We start from the raw sequence: 24,346 nt of genomic DNA on the forward strand, positions 1-24,346 counted from the left end.
CAAACAAACAACAAAAGAACTGAAAGCATTTTTTGATAAAATGACATAAATTTTATTGTAGTTAAATAACTGATGTTATACTTTGTCATAGAAGAAGAAACTGATGCTGGCTGTCGCTGCAACAATAGCTGCAACTACTGCACCTGAAATACAAGGTAAAAAAATGAAATGTATTATCATTTTCATAAGAATTTAGAAATTTTGAGGACATGAAATCATTCTTCTTTCAAAATGGTGAATCTCAAAGCAAATAAAGATATAGATTAACAATCAACAAGTCGTATATATGTATATATATATATATATAATATATATATATATATATATATATATATATATATATATGTGTGTGTGCTTGTGTGTCTGTGTTTGTCCCCCCAGCATTGCTTGACAACCAATGCTGGTGTGTTTATGTCCCCGTCACTTAGCGGTTCGGCAAAAAGAGACCGATAGAATAAGTACTGGGCTTACAAAGAATAAGTCCCGGGGGTCGAGTTGCTCGACTAAAGGCGGTGCTCCAGCATGGCCGCAGTCAAATGACTGAAACAAGTAAAGAAAGAAAAAGAGCAATGTCGTTCTGGATTCCCTGCACATTAGTAAAAAGCGGGACGGTCATGGCTGGAATGCATTTGATCATATGTCTGCTTGATCAAGTCTGAGCCGAGGCTGAATAACAATGTGTTTGGGGGTCGTTAGGGCACTGCAGTCATGCAACATATTTTGGGTGAGAAAGCCTAGCTGAACCCATCCCTCTCCAGGCTAAACTCTACAGCTGAGTGGACTGGAGCAACATGAAATGATGTGTTTTGCTCAAAAACACAACACACAGCCCGGTCCAGGGATCAAAATCTCAATCTTATAGTCATGAATTCAACACCCTAACCACAAAGATATAAATAATAGCACATATATATTGGGTTAAAAATCCCTTTAGGATAGAAAATTCAAAGGCTACCCATGGGACTTAAATGTCTTCTGTAAACATGACAGATTATTTATTACCCACAAGGGGCTAAACACAGAGGGGACAAACAAGGACAGACATAGGTATTAAGTCGATTACATCGACCCCAGTGCGTAACTGGTACTTAATTTATCGACCCCGAAAGGATGAAAGGCAAAGTCGACCTCGGCGGAATTTGAACTAAGAGCGTAATGGCAGACGAAATACGGCTACGCATTTCGCCCGGCGTGCTAACTTTTCTGCCAGCTCGCCGCCAAAAATATGACAGATGTACCATTGGACCAAACTAATCCTTTAGATTTCTTTATCCATTTTAGATACTTTGTTCTTATCAGTGAGAATTGAATACACTTCTTACAGGTGTAGGCATGGCTATGTGGTAAGAAGCTTGCTTCCCAACTACATGGTTCTAGGTTCAGTCCTACTGCATCGCACCTCAGGCAAGTGTCATCTACTAAAGACTTGGTTTTAATCAAAGCCTTGGGAACAGATTTGGTAGATGGAAATTGAAAGAAGTCACTTGTATATACATGTGTGTCAAGTACTGAGGTCAATTCATTCAGTTAAAAATTCTTCAAGGCAGTGTTCCAGTAAGGCCACCGTCTTATGGTTGAAACAAGTAGAAGATAAAAGACTATCCCTTATAGCTTTATCTGCTTTGAGATTCAGTTCCTCCAAAAAATGTATTATTATTAGAACACATTGTAAAACAGAGGTTCTCAAACAAGGGATAAATTTCACATACCCAGAGGAAATAAGCTTGAATAAGAGGGGGCTGAGGACTGATCCTTGGTGAACCCCTACTTCTACCCAGAATTCTTCACTATACTTGTTGCCGACCCTCACCTTACTGACAGCATCCCTGTACATGACTTGTACAGTTCTTACCAACCTCTCATCTATCCCCAGTTTCCACATTGACCACCAGCTTGGACAGTTTAACAGAATCTGGTAAGTCAGAAAACTGCATCAGACTCTGCTGTCTGCATTGGCATGGTTTCTAAAGCTGGATGCCTTTCCTAATGCCAACCACTTTACAGAGTATAAATGTGAGCAATAGCAACATTTTATATTTTTTCTAAATTTAACATTTTTCTGGGGGTAAATTTAACATTTCATGTCAAATACACCAGTAGTTTTTTTTTTTTGCTACAAAATCAAAAAGATTAAAATTCTCTGTGTTAATCAGAGGATAATCTTGAATCCCTTTTTTTAAGCATACATACACCAGATCTCTTCATGTCATAAGAGGTGACTAAAAGGGTTGATGTCACAAAGGACATGGCCATAAAAAAAATTGCCTCAAAATATACCCCCTAATCTATACTCTCATGGAAAAACAGATGATACAAGTAAATTACAGACCCAGAATTAAAACAGATAGAACAAAGCAAACTAAAACAAAAGCATAAAAAGTAGTAATATATATATATATATACATATAGGGGAGAATTCAAAAGAACAAAGAACGAAGACAAGTGGTGTAGACAACAAACAGATGTATTAGTATAACGCTCAGGAATAGAAAAAGTCTTTTACGTTTCGAGCCTATGCTCTTCTACAGAAAGGGACACAGAAAAAACAAGGAGAGAGAAAAAAAAAATATACATAATAAAACTATAATATACTTACTCATATAGTATTTTGCAGTCGATGTCTTTGATAAATATATCGGCACATTAGAGGTTGATTGGAAGGCACTGCTTTTTTGCCGTTTCTCAATATCATCATCAACTGAAAAATGGAAAGAAATTTCATGAAGAATTTACAAAATATTTTTATAAAATAATACATATTTTTTAATCAATCACATATTTTTAATATTTAGTAAAAACATTAATGTGTGCCAGCATGAATATTGTTTGGTAAAAAACTTCCCTTTCCCCAATGACATGTGTTCAAATTTGATCCAAATGCTGGGCACCCTGGGAGGATTGAAATGATAGGGTGTAGCATGGCTGATTGGACATTCAGCCTGTTTTGGTGACAGTATTTTTTGACACTAGAGGCATACACACACACACTCCTGTGCAAAGAAATATACACATACAGATAGAAAGAGTGAGTGAGAGAGAGAGAGAGAGAGAGACAGACAGACCAGGTTTATTAACTGGACATGATTGGCAAACACTTTCCCTATCCTCGTATGCATAAAGAGAAATATGCACGCACACATGAACAGAGAGAGACAGAAAGATAACAAGAGAAACATTAAAACATCTGTCATATAAGCCAGCATCAAATTAGTGGCACCAAATAAGTGACGCCAAAAAGGCTGTGCCCAAATGTCTCAATCCCCCCACCTTGGAATAGTATCTCTTCTACCATAGATTGGGGTCAACCAAAGCCTTGTGAGTAAAATTTGAAAGTGGCAGGCAGAAACTGTATGGAAGCCTAAAGGAAGGAGCGACTTTGTTTTGGGGGTCAACTGGTTCCACACCAACATTTGGGTCATGTCTACCCAGCTGTTTTAGAAAGCCTAAGAAGATAATCTGAGCACTGATCTTCCTCCTTTGATTTAACCATAGACACTCCAAGATTTAACTCCAAGACACTGAGTGTTAGACAAAATGAAGTCCTTAGCAAGGTAATTCAGATCAAAATGTTCCAACCTTGATCATCCTGTTCTATATTCTAACATTTCTAGCATTATATTTTCCAATGTATCCTATTTCTTAAGGCAGTAAATGGTGATGTGAGGGAAAATTAGCTACTATTTTTAGAAAGTAGAACAACCAAAGAAGCCTCATCATTGGCTTGAAATATACTGTTAGTTATTAGAAGAAATTACCAACGTTAGAATCAACAGAATAATAGAGTACTTTGTATTGGCATAGCTGAAGTGGATAACCAAGTCTGAGACTTACCAGGAATTCTTTCACAGTTAAACTGTAGACATGGTTCTGTTAATGTGACATCAAGTAATTCTTGGAATCGGTTTATGGTTTCTTCAATTTCTTCATCTTGAAACATGTAGTCACAAAACTGAAATGGTCTGTCAGGAAGTGTTCCAAAGACTCGCACTGGGGTATCAAACACAGTTTTTGTAGCTTTAAAGGAAAACAAACAAAAAAGAAATAAAAAATAAAATTTAACAAAAACATACAAAAAAGGATCTGGTACATGTAACTGAGTCAGTATTTAATTAAAATAGCCACCTGTGTCATACATAATGGATATACATAGTCTGATAGGCCAGTTACTGTTGTATTTGTCCTAAGATACTCACAGCTAATAACATGCTTTGATGAGTGCTGGCTGCTGCTGGGATGAATTTTTCTCTCTCTCTCTCTCTCTTTGAAATTGTGTATTTTAACATAGCAAGTCCAAAAGAGATGTTATCTCGGGACAAATACTGCAGTGACAAGCCTATCAAAGTGTATATACATTTGGCTATAAGAAAAAAAGAATTAATAAAAATAACTAAAACTGTAAAAGATTAACTTCTTAGTTAACAAACCGACCATATCAGGCCCAAATATTCTATCTGTTCAAAGTGACCAGATCACGCTTCTCACACCTGCCCTACAATGTCATTCTAAAAATAAACAACCACACCATAGAAATCTCAAATCTACAAGATAATGTATGATAAATTCAAATCAAAGTGAATAAATGAGCATTACATTTGACTTCTAAAAGTTAAAAGATTTTACTGAATGAAAGGAACACATTTCTAAATAAGAGAAGTAAATGGTGCTATGCACATATCATTTTGGCAATGGTTCTTTAATGTTCTGAGTTCAAATCCTGCTGAGGTCAACTTTGTCTTTCATCCTTCTGGGTTCAATAAAATAAAGTACTAGTCATGTGCTAGGGTCAATTTAATCAACTTACACCTCCCACCCCTCTAACCAATATTTTAACCCTTTAGCATTTAAACCGGCCATATCCGGCCAAAAAGTATTCTGCCTGTTTTATGTTCAAAATGGCCAGATCTGGTCTCTCACACCAACCCTACAATATCATTTAAAAAATTAACGGTTACCTCATCAAATTCTCATAGCTACAAGATAATGCATGATTAGTTCAAAACAATGTGGATGAAGAAGCATTAATTTGGGTAGAATAATGCAAACACTAAAGGGTTAAGCCATGTTATTGACAGAAACAATTATTGATGACGCAACAGAATTGGTTGAGAGACGAATTTTTTTTTGGTTTCAAGTTAGGACAGAAGGCAATATGTGTGCGTAGGGGAGACATGTGTATGTGTGTTTGGGAATATAAGTATTTATAAAATGACATACCAGCATCTTCCTCAATAACATCGATGTCTTCACACAACAGCTCACAGCGTGATACCAAGCTACGGATGATGTCACATTTAACAACCTGGACAAAATAAAATACTATGTTACATGCAACACACATATACATATATATACATACATAGATATACACACATGCAAACATACATACATATATATATAAAGGATAAAATAATAATAAAACTAATAATAATTCTGCTCAATACCACAGATTTGCTTGTCAGTTGTTTGACCATAACCAGTTGAGCATGTCCCTTAGTGGCTGACAATGTGTGCATCTCTGATCACGAGCAGAAGTAGTGGGGGAGCATCATAGCCATATGTTGAGAGGGATTCCTTGGGGTTTGAATAATTCACCTCTGAAAACATGGGGTGTTTCATTCAACACCTTTAAACAACCCTTATTCAGGGACCTTTTGAGCGGGATGGGTTACTCGACCAGAAGAAAATTCTAACTGGGCCCCACCTGCAAGGTCATGTGCTCTTTATCTTGATATGAGATCACCATGTCGCGCACATATGGTTGTGATGTATGTGCCTAATTTTAGAAATGGTCACAGAGAATTGTCAGCAACACTTGCTAAACCAAGCATCCCAACACACAGGTGGGGTGAGGTGGGTTATTTCTCAATTAAGGCAGTATGAAAGATAATTTCATACCTCCCTGTTACGGCTGATTGATTGAAGTTAAAGTTACACTCGACAGAAATTTTCAGATCTATTTTTTTCAGTCATTGGACTGTGGCCTTGTGGGACCACCACCTTGAAGGGTTTAGTCAAACAAATCAACCTCAGTACTTCTTGTTTTTGAAGTCTGGTACTTCTATTGGTCTCTTCTGCTGAACTGCTTTGTTACAGGGATGCCAACAAACCATCACTGGTTGTCAAGAAGTAACCAAACAAACACACACACACACACACACACACACACACAACAGGCTTCCAGTTTCCATCAACCAAATTCGCTCACAGTGCATTGGTTGGCCTGGGATAACAGTAGAAGACACTTGCACAAGGTACCACACATTGGGACTGAAACCAAAACCACAAGGTTTCAAAGCAAGCGTTTTAACCACGCAGCCATGCCTATGCCAATATGAGAGGGGAAAAAATTAAGAATGGATCGTAATTTACAATTCTTTTCCTTTCTTACCTGTATGCCTTCTTGGACAGTGGCTTTGGGATTAACATAGGCACAAATTGTCATGACCCCTCGAATCCATAAACTGGAAGAACATTCGGCTATGGCAACGGCTGATTGATTGTCCTCCTGGGGGAGAAGAAAAAAATGGTAAGGTGAGAATGATTGAGAGAAAATTCAGAAAGATCCATTTGTACAAGCATACATGAACCAAATATAGTCTTCCAAATATAGTAGTGAAATCTCCCTCAAACCATAGTCTGAGAAGAAGCAGGACACTTTGAATGAAGCAGTCCTAGATATACATAGTTTGTTTCAAGCTGAACTGGATTAAACAACAACAGAAAAAAATAAACACTCACAGAGAGAGAGAGAGAGAGAGAGAGAGAGAGAGAGAGAGAGAGAACAAGAAACTTACATGTGGTAACAACAAATTCACTTTATAAATTTTCAGATTCAAACTTTTGTTTTGGAGTTGAATTTTTTGATTTTCACATGATGGTTTACTGGAAAGTTGTTCCTCTGAGTTCCTTAACTGACTTCCTATGGTAACCATTCCATTCCAAACACTGTCACAAAATGGTTGGATTCCAGTCTGGAAGACATTTCAAGACAAAATACTATAAGATAAAACAGAGTACATTAAATGAGGATAATATGTTTTGGTGAAAACAGCAAAAATTGTTAATTTTATCCTGTACTTGTTTCAAACATTGGACTGTGGACATACTGGAGTACTGCCTAGAAGGGTTTAGTCAAAATAAATTGAGCCCAATACTTACATATATGTGTGTGTGTGTGTATATCATCATCATCATCATCGTTTAACGTCCGTTCTCCATGCTAGCATGGGTTGGACGGTTCGACTGGGGATCTGGGAAGCCAGAAGGCTGCACCAGGCTCCGGTCTTATCTGGCAATGTTTCTACAGCTGGATGCCCTTCCTAATGCCAACCACTCCGAGAGTGTAGTGGGTGCTTTTTACGTGCCACCTGCACTGGTGCCAGCGAGGCTGGCATCGGCCATGGTCGGATTGGTGCATTTTACGTGCCACCTGCACGGAAGCCAGTCAAGGCTGCACTGGCTTCGGCCACGATTCGGATGGTGCTTTTTACGTGCTACCGTATATGTATATATAAATAAGGAAAACATCGTTAATTTAAATATCAATCTTATCAAGTGGCCAGCATGGGAATAAAAACCTTCAAAGGTAATAATTATTATTAAAATTATAATTAGATACCCTAAATTATAATTTTAATAATAATGATATATATATATACATGTATTTCTTTTATTCTTTTACTTGTTTCAGTTATTTGACTGAGGCCATGCTAGAGCACCACCTTGAAGGGTTTTAGTTGAACAAATCAACCTCAGGACTTATATTTAAAGCCCAGCACTTATTCTATTTGTCTCTTTTGACAAACCACTAAGTTACAGGGATGTAAACACACTAACACCGGTTGTCAGGTGGTGATGGGTGACAAACACAGACATAAAACACACACAACGGGATTCTTTTAGTTTCTCACTACCAAATCCACTCACAAGGTTTTGATCAGCCCAAGGCCATAGAAGAACACACATTTGCACAAGGCCCTATATATATATATATATATATATATATATATATATATATATATATATACATATACATATACACACACACACATAATATATATAAACTTACTTGGAAATGGATGCAGTCTTGTACTTATTCTATTGGTTTCTTTTTGCTGAAATGCTAAGTTATAGGGATGTAAACAAACTAGTACCAGTTGTCAAGTTGTAAGGGAGACAAGCACAAGCACACACACACACATATGTACATGATGTGAAGGTGCATGGCACAGTGGCTATAGCATTGGGCTCCCAGTTGTAAGATTGCGAGTTCGATTCCTGGACAGAGGTGTGTGCTGTGTTTTTGAGCAACACACATTACTTCACACTGTTCCAGTTCACTCAGCTGTAGAAACGATTAGTGACATCACCAGTGCCAAGCTATATCAGCTTATGTCATTCCCTTAGACAACAGCAGTAGCATGGAGAGGGGAGACTGATATGCATGGGCAACTGCTAGTCTTCCACAAACAACCTTATCTGGACTTACGCCTCAGAGGGGAACTTTCAAGGTACAATCCCATGGTCTTTACTCTTTTACTCTTATATACATAATAGGTTTCCACATAGTTTCTTTGTACCAAATTCACTCACAAGGTATTGGTCAGCCATAACCTTTTTAAAGCGGCAAGCTGGAAGAAACGTTAGTAGGCTGGGTGAAATGCTTAGCGGTATTTCGTCTGCCGTTACGTTCTGAGTTCAAATTCTCACCGAGGTCGACTTTGCCTTTCATCCTTTCGGGGTCGATTAAATAAGTACCAGTTACGCACTGGGGTCGATATAATCGACTTAATCCATTTGTCTGTCCTTGTTTGTCCTCTCTATGTTTAGCCCCTTGTGGGTAGTAAAGAAATAGGTATTGGTCGGCTTAGAGCTAAATAATATCCTGTGTAGAAGACACTTACCCAAAGTGGAACTGAACCCCAAACCACAAGATTGCAAAGCAAGTTTCTTAACCACACAGTCCATATCTAGTAAGGTGAGAATAAACAACCACAAAGGTGCATATTTGATAACATAGTCAAAGCTAGAATCAGGAGGAAATAACTGGTCATAACTAGGATGTTTTTCACCAATCATAGATTTTTTCTAAGAGGGTTAGTAGGGGACTAAAAATAAGAAAAAAGATAAAGCAGTCCAAGGTACACCCTGGGGTGGTGGGGAACAAAGTGGTCAGTTATAGCTAGAATGTGTCAAAACCCATTATATAATTTTATATTTTTTACTGGTTTCAGTCAATGGCATGTAGTCATGCTGGGGCACTGCCTTTAAAAGATTTTAGTTGACTGTATCAGTTGTATTCAGTCTGGTATATATTTGATAGTGGATTTGATTATAGCCCCATAGCTATGACCAAATCCACTATCAAATATATACTAGACTTGCCAGTGCCGCCTTGACTAGCTTCCGTGCCGGTGGCACGTAAAAAGCACCATCCGACTGTAGCCGTTTGCCAGACTTGTCTGGCACCTGTGCAGGTGGCACGTAAAAAGCACCCACTACACTCATGGAGTGGTTGGCGTTAGGAAGGGCATCCAGCCGTAGAAACATTGCCAGATCAGACTGGGCCTGGTGCAGCCTTCTGGCTTCCCAGACCCCAGTTGCACCATCCAACCCATGCCAGCATGGAAAGCGGACGCTAAACGATGATGATGATGATGATGATGATGAATACAACCAATACAGTCAACTATAATAAAAATAATAATGAATAACTTACCAAAATTTTCTTAATAAAGTTACTACTCTTCATCTGTTTCGTTATAATAATTGGTAAATCTATAGCTACAGTAGTTTCTAATTTATTCCAATTGTCTGTGATTTGTTGGCATTTCCAGTCTGCTGGTTGAAGAGAACTCTTAAAGAATAAAAAGTTTAAATATTTCAGAGAAAGCCATTTTGTTACCATAAATCTATTGAAATAAATTGCTTTTGTTTTAATTAATTTTGAAAAAAAATGAAGAATGTAGTGAAATAAGTTCCTCATAATTAAGCTGGTGTTTAGAATACAAATTAGATGGAAATTTTTTAATTAGATAACTTTAAGATATTTATTACCATATTTTTGCTACAAATAAGAAGGTATGTTTTTTTTTTCTCATCCTTTTTTTGACAATCATTGGAAAGGGATAAATATAGTGATACTTACTTTGAGATTTAAGATGTCTAAAGTACGACATGTGTATCTGATAGGTTGAATAAAGGAAAAAATACTTGAATTTACTCAGAATTCATAACGAGTCATTTAAGGTCTTTGATACAAAATCATTTGAGGACTCAATCTTCCTCTAGATCTTATTCAAAACTCAATCTCAATGATTTTCAAATGAGATCATATAGTGTGTGTGTGAGTGTGTGTGCATGTATACATACACACACACACACACAAAATCATCATCATCATTGTTCGACCGTGGTCGAGACAATGGAATTTACCATGCTACGCCAGACTTCACGGTCCATCATGGTATTACGGAGGTCCTGTTGCTGGATGCCTGTATCCCTGGAGATTACATCAGGGTAGGAGAGCGTGCGCCCTCAGGTACTGTGAGTAGATGGCTTCCAGAGGAGAAGAGTAGAAATTACTTCTTTTTCAGCTCTACAACAATGTCCAGCAAACTGGACTCTCCTACCTTTCACAAGAGATGACACAGGTGGTAGTTTCCCATATATTTGCATTTTGGTTGGATGGCGCTTCCACAGAGATTTTGAGCTCTCATAAGGAGGCGAGTGTAGGTTCCATCCAACCGCCTCTCAAGCTTCTACAAAATAGATGAATAGAGAAAGAAATGTGGTACTAAAATAATGTGAAAGGATACTTTTTGGTCACTGAGCACATCTGGAAAATGACACGTTCGTTGATGGAAAAGTCTTTGGTAAAAATTAACTGAGCCTTTATTAGAAGTTTCTGGATTGCAAATAACATCTGAAGAGAGAATTGAAAAAAAGCAAAAACAGGAAAATATATTATTGTGTAATATTTAATGATAATTATAACAATTTACATGGAGGCACGTGGCTTAGTGGTTAGGGTGTCAGCATCATGATCGTAAGATTGTGGTTTCGATTCCTGGACCAAGCGACGCGTTGTGTTCTTGAGCAAAACACCTCATTTCACGTTGCTCCAGTTCACTCAGCTGGCAAAAAGGAGTAACGCTGCGATGGACTGGCATCCCATCCAGCTGGGGAACACATACACCATAGAAACTGGGCACATGAGCCTGCGTAGGCTTTAAAAAGGGCGCATTTTTCTTTTATAATAATTTATGATTTGCATTTATATTCCTGAATGAGAAAGATGATTGAAAGAGGCACTGTTTTTTGGTGCCATAAAAGCTGGCACTCTATCAGTTGTAATGATGAGGATTCCAATTGATTTGGTTAACAGAACAGCCTGCTTATGAAATTAATGTCCAAGTGGCTGAGAACTCCACAGACACGTGTTCACTTAATGTGGTTCTCAGGGAGATTCAATGAGACACAGAATATGGTTGAAACACAGATACTACTCCTTTTTGCCAACTGAGTGAACTGAAACAACATGAAACAAAGTTTTCTTGCTCATGGACACAATACGCTGCCAGGAATCAAATTCATGACCTTACAATTGTAAGTCAAATACCCTAACCACTAAGCCAAGTGTCTTCACTGCTATCAAAACGGCTCGCAGTACATTCTATAAATTGGTTGGCATTTGGAAAGTAATCCAGCAATATAAACAATACCAAAGCAGACAGGGGAGCTCCGTACATTCCTCTGGTTTGTCAGACCCTGTCAAACCATCCTTGGCTGAATTATTAGCATGTCAGACAAAATGGTTAATGGCAATTCTTCTAGCTCTTTATGTCCAGAGTTCGAATCCCATTAAGACTGACTTTGCCCTTTATCTTTTCTGAGCCAATAATACAAAGTACCAGTCAAGTACTAGAATTGAGTTCCGCTCTTCTTAAAATTGCTAACTTTGTGCCAAAATTTGAAACAACAGCAGCAACAACTACTACAAGTAGCAGCTGTTGAGCCCCAATATGGCAGGCCTATGATAAAAGGTATAAAGGCGGTGAGCTGGCAGAAACGTTAGCATGCCGGGCGAAATGCTGAGTGGTATTTCGTCTGTCACAACGTTGTGAGTTCAAATTCTGCCGAGGTCAACTTTGCTTTTCATCCTTTCGGTGTCGATAAATTAAGTACCACTGGGGTTGATGTAATCCACTTAATACCTATGTCTGTCCTTGTTTGTCCCCTCTATGTTTAGCCCCTTGTGGGTAATAAAGAAATAGGTATTCTGGCCATGACAATCCTGTATGTTAGGGGCATTGACAACTATATTATCCATTTTGTCTTTTGTTCGTAGGCCTGCCATACAGGAGCTCAGCAGCAACAGTAAAATAATATTGTTAGAAAGTCCAATATCTATCATCAGTTTTTAACTTTATTCTCATATTAAATAATGTAAGAAATGGAAAATGAATTTTGGATACCTGTCTCAATTTTTGCTCCGACCGACTCAACATCTGTAGAGGAGCAACAGCAAACACACCTAGTACATCTAATCCACCAGGTAACATTCTGGTCACCTGTCAATATAATAACAATGAATTATACAAACAGGAGAAATAAGAAATTGTATAGAAATCTGTGTATCATACTTAACCCTTTAGCATTCAGATTATTCTGTCAAATGTAATGCTTATTTATTCATTGTTTTGAACTAATCATGCATCATCTTGCAGCTTTGAGATTTTTGTGATGTGATTTCTGATTTTTAGAAGGACATTCCAGGGTAGGTACGAGAGGTTGCATCTAACTGGCTTGAACATAAAACAGGTAGAATATTTAGGCTGGATATGGCCGGTCTGAATGGTAAAGGGTTAAAAGAGACACATCGAGGAAAGCCAAATTAATTGCAGTATTTGTCAGGATAATATCTATATATATAAAACTGTAGTTGTGTGAGTGTCTGTCCCCTTCGATTTAGATTCCTAACTACTCCCACATTTTGCGGTGCAGTTTAACCAAATTCGGGTATCTTATAGTCGTGATTCATATCGAGCCCGTCTGAGTATTAGCGCGCGTCTATGATGAGTCTACGATTTTAAAAATAATTTAACATCATTTTTTATTCCATTTTAATGCATAATTTTTCGTGTGTCGATGGCGGCGGAGTTGGCGTCCATGGTCACACCTGCACCTGTTTGCTTCTCCCCCTTCTTCCCTCCCTCGTGAAGCTGTGGGGAAGGGAGTGTAAGGAAATCAACGTCGTAAAGCGTTGTCAAGGAGACCAGCGTTCTTTTAGAACGACTTCATGGCTTGAAGACACCAAAACAGAAATGGCTAAGAAAGCCCGAATTGGCATCTATAAGGGAAGTAACTCTCTAAAAATGCTTATATAGTTATTTCCCTTACAAACCCGAGCAACGCCGGGTGATACTGCTAGTCTCTTATAAATGTATAGTGTTAAATGACACAAATATATATTAGTGGTAGATGCAAATCATCGGGCTGTGGTGGTTAGAATGCTAGATGTGGTTTCCACCTCGGAGGATGCAGAGGGGCTCACACAGGACCACCAGCGATGGAGAGCACTGATGGACCTGGCTGGCTCTCCACAAGACAATGTATCTGAGACCATTAACCTGGGACAACCCAAACCCCATCAAGCAAGAGCATGATGAAAGCAAGCAGCAAGCAAGGTCATGCTGTAGCACCACGTTGAAGGGTTTTAATTGAATAAATCAATTGCAGTACTTAATTTGAGCCTGGTACTTATTCTATTAGTCCCTTTCGCCAAACTGCTAAATTAGGGGGACATAAACAAACCAACATTAGTTGTCAAGCAGCAGGCAATGGTGTTAAGTACAGGCACAAAGATATGCACACAAATATATACAGGCTTCCACACAATTTCCACTGACCAAATTCATTTGCACGGCATTGGTTGGCCCAAGGTGTTGTACAGTGGGACTGAACCAAAGACCTCGTAGTTGCAAAGTGAGCTCCTTAACTACACTGTTATGATGCATCTAAGGCAGGAGAAAAAAACAAAAACATAAAAATATGTTGAGAGGGAATTCCAGAGGGATGGCATTATAGAGAGGAAGGACTGAGGAAGTGGAGTTCTATATTTAAGAGATGAGTAACTATGTACATTATTTACATTTGATGAGTACATGGCGTAGTGGTTAAGAGCATGGGTTACTAACCCCAAGATTCCGAGTTCAATTCCAAGCAGTGACCACAATAATAATACTGATGATGATGATGATGATAACATTGAAAAATACCTTAGGAATGAGAATCCAGGTTGGAAATTTCCCCAAGACACCTGATGAAGGCTGGAGGGTCTATCAACCTAAATGTGTTAACAACAAACAAGATGAGGACAAATATCCACATCAAATGTAAATAATGATTGAGGAAGTGGTTAGTAAGGTTATAGTGGAACTGCACATGAAATTGCTGACCAGAGAAAGAGGAGGGAAGGAGGGAAAGAGTCACTACACCGTTGCTCATCTTGCTAGAAATAGTAGCCTAACTTCCCATCAAAAAAAGTAAGAACACTGGTATACTAAATGATGGGATGGTCATGGTTGGAACACCTTCAATCACCTTCATTAGTGCTAACCTGGAGCTGGCTAACAGCAATAATAAAAGCAACAACATGAGATGCAGAGTGATACCTTGTGGTAGCTGTAGACGTACCTGTTTGGCATGTGTTGCAAGCCATTGGTCGTTGAGTTCTTCTAAGCTCTTTGGTTTGGAACTGGTCTTCTTTGGTGCCGGTGTTTCCTGTTCCATATCAGACACTTCGTCTTCCACAGGGTCTGGGGTGACAGTTGCATGCAGGACATAATTCTTTTGATGAGTGAACTAGAATAGAATTAAAACAAAACAGAAAATAACAACACAAAAAAAAGGTGGGAAAATCAGACATTGCCTCCATCATCTACTACTGCCTGACTTTTGTCCCTTGCCCTGCTTCATTGATCAAGCTGAAGTACTCTTTCTGTGGAAGGAACAGGTTTTATTTGTCAGATGGTCCATTTACTGTGACTGATAACACACAGACAAGTGCTGAAGCTGTGACAACTCCAGCAATTCCTTGATGGTGCACAGGTGTGGTTGCTGTTTGTCAAATAGGATTTTCTGCAGCTTGTCTCATTGGTGCAGCCACAGTCTTGGATCAAGTGTAAGTCAAAACAGGTCTCTTGGGCCCTGGAGTGTCATCAAGTGCTCACAACCCCCTGTCAGTTGGGCAATGCAGTTGGTTGAAGTTCCACCTTGGGGTTCTATAGGGGATTAGTGGTAGGCAAGAGTAATGGTATCCTCTAGAAATCTCTGGTCAGATTAGTTGGCCGGTCTTTTCTAAAGGACATTTGGACCGAACCTATGGCCTATGGATAATTTTCAGAAATCGCTGACTTGACAGTACTACCATGGGTCTCTGTTGTTTCAAGATAAGCTCTACAGGCATGGAAATGCTGTCAGATGGTCTAGCCAAGATGCGCATGGTGATGAACCTATTCTGCAAGCACTCATCCAGTTACTGACTCGTGGAGCATTGTCAAACAGTACATGTAGGGCAGATCTGGCTGACGTCCAAGTTCATCTTGAGGATCATATTGTCGCCTTTCTTTGGCTACGATGAAAGAGGCAGTGTATTGGATGAGGCTGAAAGGAAGACAGATACTTTCCTTTTCAGCCAAAACCTGATTGACTTTCTCAAACTGAAAAGGGAAGTGGAGGGTGGAGAGGGAAGTGCTACCCATCAGTGTTTTTGATGAAATACCGGTCAAGGTGGTGAGGATGGCCCATGTAACTGGGCCTACTCTGAGCATGAACCTGTAGTCTAGAGGGAATGAAGAAACAAAGGGTGCTTGCCTGATGTGCTCCTGGGGTGTTCAGGATGTGTACAGGAATGGAGCTCTCCCCCTGGGAGAATTTTATTGTTTAATATTTTATTGTTAATTGTTACTGTTTTACATGTAAGCCCCTACTGTCCTCTGTTTTGTATCGCCATTTGTTTTGAGTGCAGCACTTGTGGCCAATAAAGAAAAAAAATCATTATTTTCATTAAGGCTGTGGCATAACTACACATGTGTACTCCACCGATTTCGTTGCCTCATAAATTCCAGAAAAATGGATACTTTTTAACGAGATTTTTCAACAAAAGTCGGATCGTGTGAATTTTCCGAAACTCCTTTCCCCTAGCAAAACTTTTTTTCACAAAAAGATATCCCCCCCCCCCCATCATTTCGAAGGCTGTGGTGACATTTTAAAAAATGGGGAAAATCCCAGTCAAAATGGAGTAGTTCAAACTTATTTGGTCTTCCTGATCCCAAACTCGGATCTTTTCATTATCGTGGCCAGTTTTTTCAAATTTTTCCTACTGAACCAAACAATTTGAAACTTCGTATACTGGTAGAATGTGTCAAAAGTAAACTTAATTGTAAACCAGAATGAAAACGGAATTGTAACTTCTAAGTTTAACATTGTTTAATAATTAGAATTTTAACCAATATCCATTTTCCTTAAAGTTATGAAGGAAAAAAGTTGGATCGTATGAATTTTCCGAAACTCCTTTCCCCACCCCCTCGGAAAATTTTTTTCCTATAAATCCCTAGATACTTTGAATCCACAGCATCTAAGCGGTATTTATTGAAAATTTCATTAAAAACTATCCATTTTTCTGAAAGTTATGAAGCAACATGTTATGAAGTCGGTGGGGTACACATCTGTAGTTATGCCAAGGCGGCGAGCCGGCAGAATCGTTATCGCACCGGAAAACTGCTAAGCGACGTTTCTTCCAACTTTATGTTCTGAGTTCAAATGCCGCCGGAACTGACTTTCTTTTTCATCATTTAGGGGTACTAGTTTAGCATTGAAGTCGATGTAATCGACTTCCTCGAAATTGTTGGCCCTGTGCCAAAATTTGAAGCCATTTATTATTATTATTATTATTATTAAATGGCTCCGTCCTGTAGAGATTGTGGATATGACCATGGATAACCTTATAAGGTAAAAATATCCTTTATTAGTATATACCCGCTAAACAGCAAAATCAATACCTGAGAAAGTCTGAATAGCAAATCAATAGAGATTATAGCAACCAATCACTGCAGCTCCGTAAACTACACGATCGCCGCATTACAAAAATATAGTCTGCGTAGTAAAGAATACAGCTTGTTGTGGACTAATGCAGGTGTAGTGGTCTTCATTCATTGAATGATTAAGCAAATAAAATTAACTTTAAAACTTACTTACGCTTACTTCAGGTAATAAATCAACGTTCAGCCAGCTAGATATAGCAACCAAATCTCCCCCCACATCATCATATCTTATAGTCAAGGAATTAGATTAAAGGTAAAATGACCAGATTTAATTTCGTTACATCTGATACAGTAGTGTTTTACATTGAAAAACCTCGATGGAGAAAAAGCTAATCACGAAACCGACAGGTATACATCATCTATGATAATTCCATTTACCTCTAGAATGCCTTTAAAGGGTTATAACCAATATGCCCCTTCCATCCCCAATTTACTTATATATTTCTTTACTACCCACAAGGGGCTAAACACAGAGAGGACAAACAAGGACAGACAAACAAGGACAGACAAACGGACTCCAGTGCGCAACTGGTACTTAATTTATCGACCCCGAAAGGATGAAAGGCAAAGTCGACCTCGGCAGAATTTGAACCCAGAACGTATACCGCTAAGCATTTCGCCCAGCGTGCTAACGGTTCTGCCAAGCTCGCCTTTACTTATAACTCATAAAGTACCAGTTCTATACAGAAGGGTATCGTACTTAGCCGCAGACCATGGGTTTACAGTCTATGGAAACAAAAAGTTGTTCTAATTAAATATTATCTTTTGTCAGTTCTTGATTACGAATATTGTGTATTAATCACTGCGTATCAATAGCGTGTTAATTAACTGTTAGGTACACTTTTAAGTATCCAATTAAAGTACAAAAGTAATTTTTTATGACGTCAGAATTAACTGTGCCTCTTAAAATATCAATTGTAGAGTTTATTATAGGCTACAGTTACGTTGCCAATATTTTTCAGGATCAACAATTAAGGCACCAAGTTATATGGCAAAAGTATTTAGCATCAAGTCAGTCTAGGTATACTGTATACCTTGGTGCAACGTTGTGAGTTCAAATTCCGCTGAGGTCGACTTTGCCTTTCATCCTTTCGGGGTCGATAAATTAAGTACCAGTTACGCACTGGGGTCGATGTAATCGACTTAATACCTATGTCTGTCCTTGTTTGTCCCGTCTATGTTTAGCCCCTTGTCAGTAATAAAGAAATAGGTATACTGCATTCCAACTTGAAGGCTTTTCTTTTGTACTTATGAGATAAAATGATGGTTTGATTAAAGTTTTAAATAGAACGACTCATTATCAACAAAAAAGGAAAAAAGAAAGTAATTTTGAAGTTTCTAACATCATTTTTAGTTCATTGACCCTCTTTACACACAAGTGGAAACTAGACCAGACAACATTGTTTGTTTACGGAAACTATGACAGCGACTAATAATATCCACATCCTTTTATATATTAAAACGGATTTTCACCAGGTCAGTGACTGGAATCCCGTTGGTTTATGCTTCTTTTAATGAGTGTATATAAATATTAATGTCAGGGTATATATAAATAAATATTTTAATTATAACCATGAGACTTTGTTCCTTTTAATTTCTTGTTAAAGTAATTCGGTTTATAAATGGAACCTTGTATAACCTGAAAGACTGGTCCCTGTCTGCTCTAGGGCAATCCATTATCATTATTGTGAAAAATAAAAGGGCTCTTGCCCTGTCGGTCAGGCACCTGTGGCTTTTGTGGGGTTTTCCACGAGTAGCCTTAAGGCGCCTCTCCCTATTGGGAGTTTTATTTGTTTTGTCTTTGTTATTTTATTTACACTTCTAAAACCCTTTGTCTCGTCCTGTTTTGTCATTTCATATTACTTTTATGTTAGCCCTTGTGGCCAATTAAAGAATTATTATTATTATTATTATTATTATTATAAAATAAGTACCAGTTGAACACTGACGTCGATGTAATCGACTCATCCCCTTCCCTTGTGACAAAATTTGAAACTATTATTATTTATCCCGCCTCTCCAAATTCTGAGTTCAAATCCAGTCAAGGTCGACTTTGCTTTGAATAAGTGAGGTCAATGTATTCGGCGAGCCCTCGCCCACGAAATTTCCGACCTTGCCCCTAGAGTAGAAAGGATTATTATAATTATTGTACTGAAACTTCCACAGATATCCCAATTCAGAAATACTGCGGCTACTACCGTTGCAGTTGTTTAATTCGCACATCGGCCTTCACATTAATGACATTCTCGCCGTGACCATCACGCCGATTTTTTCTTTTTCTTTCTTTTTTGTATATCTATAATTACATTGTCTAGTGTGTCCTGAGCGTGATTATTGGGAGATTTAGCTATTAAAGCAAATTGAATCACATCATCCCTGACACTATATTGTCAAACACGAACATACAGCATCTCTCGAGAAGATCAAAGGCTTTTCAGCTGTCACCATCCTGTCTTCCGTCTTTCAAACATAGTATATCGAGGAGTACATTTTTAAATGTATCCTTTTTATGTTTTTAAGATGTTAGTGTGTAGTTACGAGATGAATTTGGATGCTAAATTCTGTCAGATAATGCCATTCCATGGAGAATTCATCATCGGCTGTTAGTAGTGGCGATTATATACACACCTTCAAGGTTAATTTATAATTACAAAAAAAATAATTAACTAAAGATTATACACCGTGAGTTAATTGGCGACCGATTAATTTGAAATAAAAGAATTCTAAAAACGCAAGTGTGATTCTTACAAGCGAGATGAATAGACTGCACATGTTTCTACATACATACAGACAGACGTATACATATATACACATATACATATATTTATGGATAACAAGATAGATAGATAGATAGTTGTAGTGCACCTGAGCACTGTATACAATAATTTCATTATTATTATTATTATAGACAGATAGATATAGACAATACATACATGCAGTATGTGTGACTAATATAAATATATATGACTAATATATATATGTATATATTATATGGATATATATATATATATATATAAAATTAATTAAGGGTAGAAGTTGATATTTATCAATCAAAACCAGTGGTCTAGCATATTAAAAAAGAATCCGAAGATTAAAATATTTATATATACCAATTAAGGACTGAACATGAAAAGTGGACAGTCAACATGCTAGATATAGACGTCAAATCGCCATTCTCCACAAAGATTATGTTCTCAAATCAAACTCAGCACATATATATATATGTGAGTCACTGATATTAGTATTGACGTGCGGGTCCTATATATCTATATATTTACATCATCAGAAATTAACGAGGACTTTATCAATATATACCCACTTTATTCTCAACATCTAATAATATATTACTTTCCCCGTTAATTAAACCATATGGTTTATCACAACTTGGTATTTGTTTGATTGAGAGAAGAAGTAAAAATTTTAAAAAAAGTTTAATTAAATTGACATAGAGAGAAAATAATTAATGTTTATAAAACAGCGAATATTTAGTTACCTGTCCAATAAGTAATCCTATGTGCCAACTTCCTAAAGACGATAGTTTTTCTAAATATTTCTGGACATGTTCGTCGACTAATATCGTCCTGCCCATTTTTTTGCGTTAATTACAACAAAACACGTTTCCTCCTGCTCAACACGTCACAGACTGAAACTGACATTTGCTACAACACTACTTACCTCCCTTGCTTATACCTTTTTATTTATTTATTTATTTCCTTCACCAACCAAGGTGTTGATGGTGGTGGCGGTGTAGGAAATGCGGGGGTGGGGGTTTGCAGGAGTGGGGGTTTGCAGGAGTGGGGGGTACCTTGCACGACGTTCCTTTATTCTCTCTCTTTCTCTCTTTTACTTGTTTCAGTCATTTGACTGCGGCCATGCTGGAGCACCGCCTTTAGTCGAGCAAATCGACCCCGAGACTTATTCTTTTGTAAGCCCAGTACTTATTCTATCGGTCTCTTTTGTCGAACCGCTAAGTTACGGGGACGTAAACACACCAGCATCGGTTGTCAAGCAATGCTAGGGGGACAAACACAGACACACACACACATACATATATATATATATATACATATATACGACAGGCTTCTTTCAGTTTCTGTCTACCAAATCCACTCACAAGGCATTGGTCGGCCCGGGGCTATAGCAGAAGACATTTGCCCAAGATGCCACGCAGTGGGACTGAACCCGGAACCTTGTGGTTGGTTAGCAAGCTACTTACCACACAGCCACTCCTGCACCTATTGCTTCTATTTCTTTTACCTGTTTCGGTCATTGGGACACCACCTGGAATGGTTTTTATCATCATCATTAAATATTTGTTTTCATTGCTGTCATGGGTTGGCTGGGTCAACAGGATCCAACAAGCAGCAGAGCTGCATAAGTCCCCCAATATCAGCTTCGGAATGGTTTCTATAGCCGGATACCCTTCCTAACACCATCTACTTCACAGTGTTTTTAATGTTTTAAATCAAGAGGCGCAGGAGTGGCTGTGTGGTAAGTAGCTTGCTTACCAGCCACATGGTTCCGGGTTCAGTCCCACTGCGTGGCACCTTGGGCAAGTGTCTTCTACTATAGCCTCGGGCCGACCAAAGCCTTGTGAGTGGATTTGGTAGATGGAAACTGAAAGAAGCTCGTCGTATATATATATGTGGGTGTTTGTGTGTCTGTTTGTCCTCCCAACATCGCTTGAAAACCGATGCTGGTGTGTCTACGTCCCCGTAACTTAGCAGTTCGGCAAAAGGGAACCAATAGAATAAGTACTAGGCTTACAAAGAATAAGTCCTGGGGTCGATTTGCTCGACTAAAGGCGGTGCTCCAACATGGCCGCAGTCAAATGACTGAAAGAAGTAAAAAGAGAAGAAAAAGAGAAAATAAATCATGCATTGTGTAAATAAGAGATGTAAATATATTTCTAAGAGATTAGATTGTCTAATCCTCATTGTTCATCATTCTCACTTCAGCATCCACTTTTCCATGCTTGCATGGGCAAATGGAATTCATTGAGGTAGATTTTCTGTGGTTGACTGCCTTTTTAGCAATCAAATTCATTCACAGAGGTTGGTAGAAGACACTTGGCCAAGATGTCACAAGCTAACTTCTTAATCACAGAGTCATATAGAGAAGAAGCACTCCGTCGGTTACGACAATGAGGGTTCCGGTTGATCCGAATCAACGGAACAGCCTGCTCGTGAAATTAATGTGCAAGTGGCTGAGCACTCCACAGACACGTGCACCCTTAACGTAGTTCTCGGGGATATTCAGCGTGACACAGAGAGTGACAAGGCCGGCCCCTTGAAATACAGGTACAACAGAAACAGGAAGTAAGAGTGAGAGAAAGTTGTGGTGAAAGAGTACAGCAGGGATCACCACCATCCCCTGCCGGAGCCTCGTGGAGCTTTTAGGTGTTTTCGCTCAATAAACACTCACAACGCCCGGTCTGGGAATCGAAACCGCGATCCTATGACCGCGAGTCCGCTGCCCTAACCACTGGGCCATTGCGCCTCCCCAGAGTCATATCTACACCTATTTTTAACCCAACACCCTACCTCCACCACATTATATAAATGAATAAAAAAAATCATCCTTGAACTTATCAAACTTGCCATCTACAATTGAACCTTTGTTATAGATCCTGAGTTGTCCACTTTGACCATGTTATGTATCACTGCTTCAAACACTTTTCCCCTTGTATATCCAGAAACTTCAGTGCAACTAATTTTCAGAATTGAGTATCTTTGATGCAAATAGTGTAAACACTCATCACAGAAAACCTGATTTCCCCCTACAATAACCAGAATTCTGAGATATAATTCAGGGTGATATGTCTGCCAATTACTTTGTTGTTTCAGGAAGGTTGTAATGTCCATGGTAGTGAGAGCTTTTTTTTTTTTATTTGTTTCAGTCATTAGACTGTGGCCATGCTGGGGCCCCACCTTGAATTTTCAGTCAAATAAATTGACCACCATACTTATTTTTCTTTAACCCTGAAACTTATTCTACCAAGCTCTTTTGCTGAACTGCTAAATTATGCAGGTGGTGGTAGTGGGACATAAATGCATCACCACAGGTTCTCAAGCCATGGTGGGGGACAAGCACAGGCATGGCTAGATCGCTAGCCACTAAACCTTTTTACCTTTTTTATTTTCTCTGCCTGTTTATTTCTGTGTTCCTTTCTGTCGAAGAGCGTAGGCTCGAAATGAAAAAGACTTTCTCACTTCCCGAGCATTAAACTAATACATCTGTTTGTTGTTTACACAACTGTCTTCATCTTTTGTTTTTTTGTAAATTCTCACTATCTATCTATAACGATGGTCCTCTTTCAGTTTCTGTCTACCAAATCCACTCACAAGGCCTTGGTTGGCCTGAGGCTATAGAAGACATTTGCCCAATGTGTCACACAGTGGGTCTGAACCTAGAACCATGTGGTTAGGAAGCAACCTTCTTACCACACAGCCATGCCTGCATCTATACAGTTTTAACATTTCAGCAGGCAGTTAGAAAAGTTTTACCAATTACTAAATTCTTCAGGGTCTGAAAATGTTCAAAAACTGAAACACACACACACACACACAAATATCACCCTGGCCAATAAATGATAAAATATTTAACCCTTTCGTTACTGTATTTATTTTGAGATACTCTGTGTTTTTTTCAATTACTTTAAATATAACAAAGAATTTAGTAAAATAACTTAGTTATCATTAAGCTAGTGTTAGGAACATAACTTGTGATTAAGGTTTGGTGGAAGATTTTAATTCAAAACTTATGAAAACAAAACATTTGTACTCAAAGCCAGAGCCGGTTTCAGCCGGGTTGGTAACGAAAGGGTTAAGAAAGGAAATGAAAATAGGTTCATTAATAAAACACACTTTAAATGAGATACTTATGATTTTTTTAAAACTTTATTATTTTAACATAAAATAGCCAGAAATTGTTATTCATTGGAAGATAATAAATCTTTGGTTTCATGAAGCTCCGGCATCTGGCGACGGACTTGGTAAACACCCACAAAGTTATCAACCACCTCACCAACAACAACACTGAACACCTTTTTGATCGCCATGTGTCTAACACACGTGGACATGCCTACAAAGTCAGAAAACAACACAGCTCCCATGACTTTTGGAAACATTTTTTCACGCTCAGAGTTGCTGAAGCATGGAATAAACTGCCTGCGTCAGTTGTTGACTGCCATGACACTGCATCCTTTAAGGCCCTCATGCTTTCCGAAATCCGCCGAAACT

At 38.4% G+C, this 24,346-nt stretch overlaps 1 protein-coding gene across 1 annotated transcript; it reads right to left on the minus strand.

Moving 5' to 3' along the window:
- Window positions 1–26: 26 nt before the first annotated feature.
- On the minus strand, window positions 27–20,765 carry LOC115222879 (protein odr-4 homolog). The gene is made up of 12 exons (XM_029793255.2): window positions 20,599–20,765; window positions 14,698–14,865; window positions 12,477–12,572; window positions 10,818–10,924; window positions 10,148–10,184; window positions 9,719–9,856; window positions 6,795–6,971; window positions 6,389–6,505; window positions 5,215–5,299; window positions 3,832–4,014; window positions 2,597–2,698; window positions 27–143 (listed from the first exon to the last, which is right to left on the minus strand). The coding sequence occupies exons 1-12, from the start codon at window positions 20,692–20,694 to the stop codon at window positions 76–78; spliced, it is 1,374 nt and encodes a 457-aa protein (XP_029649115.1). The 5' UTR covers window positions 20,695–20,765; the 3' UTR covers window positions 27–75.
- Window positions 20,766–24,346: the final 3,581 nt, after the last annotated feature.

The sequence above is a fragment of the Octopus sinensis genome, linkage group LG21 (assembly GCF_006345805.1).
Source record: "Octopus sinensis linkage group LG21, ASM634580v1, whole genome shotgun sequence".
NCBI classification, from domain to species: Eukaryota; Metazoa; Mollusca; class Cephalopoda; order Octopoda; family Octopodidae; genus Octopus; species Octopus sinensis.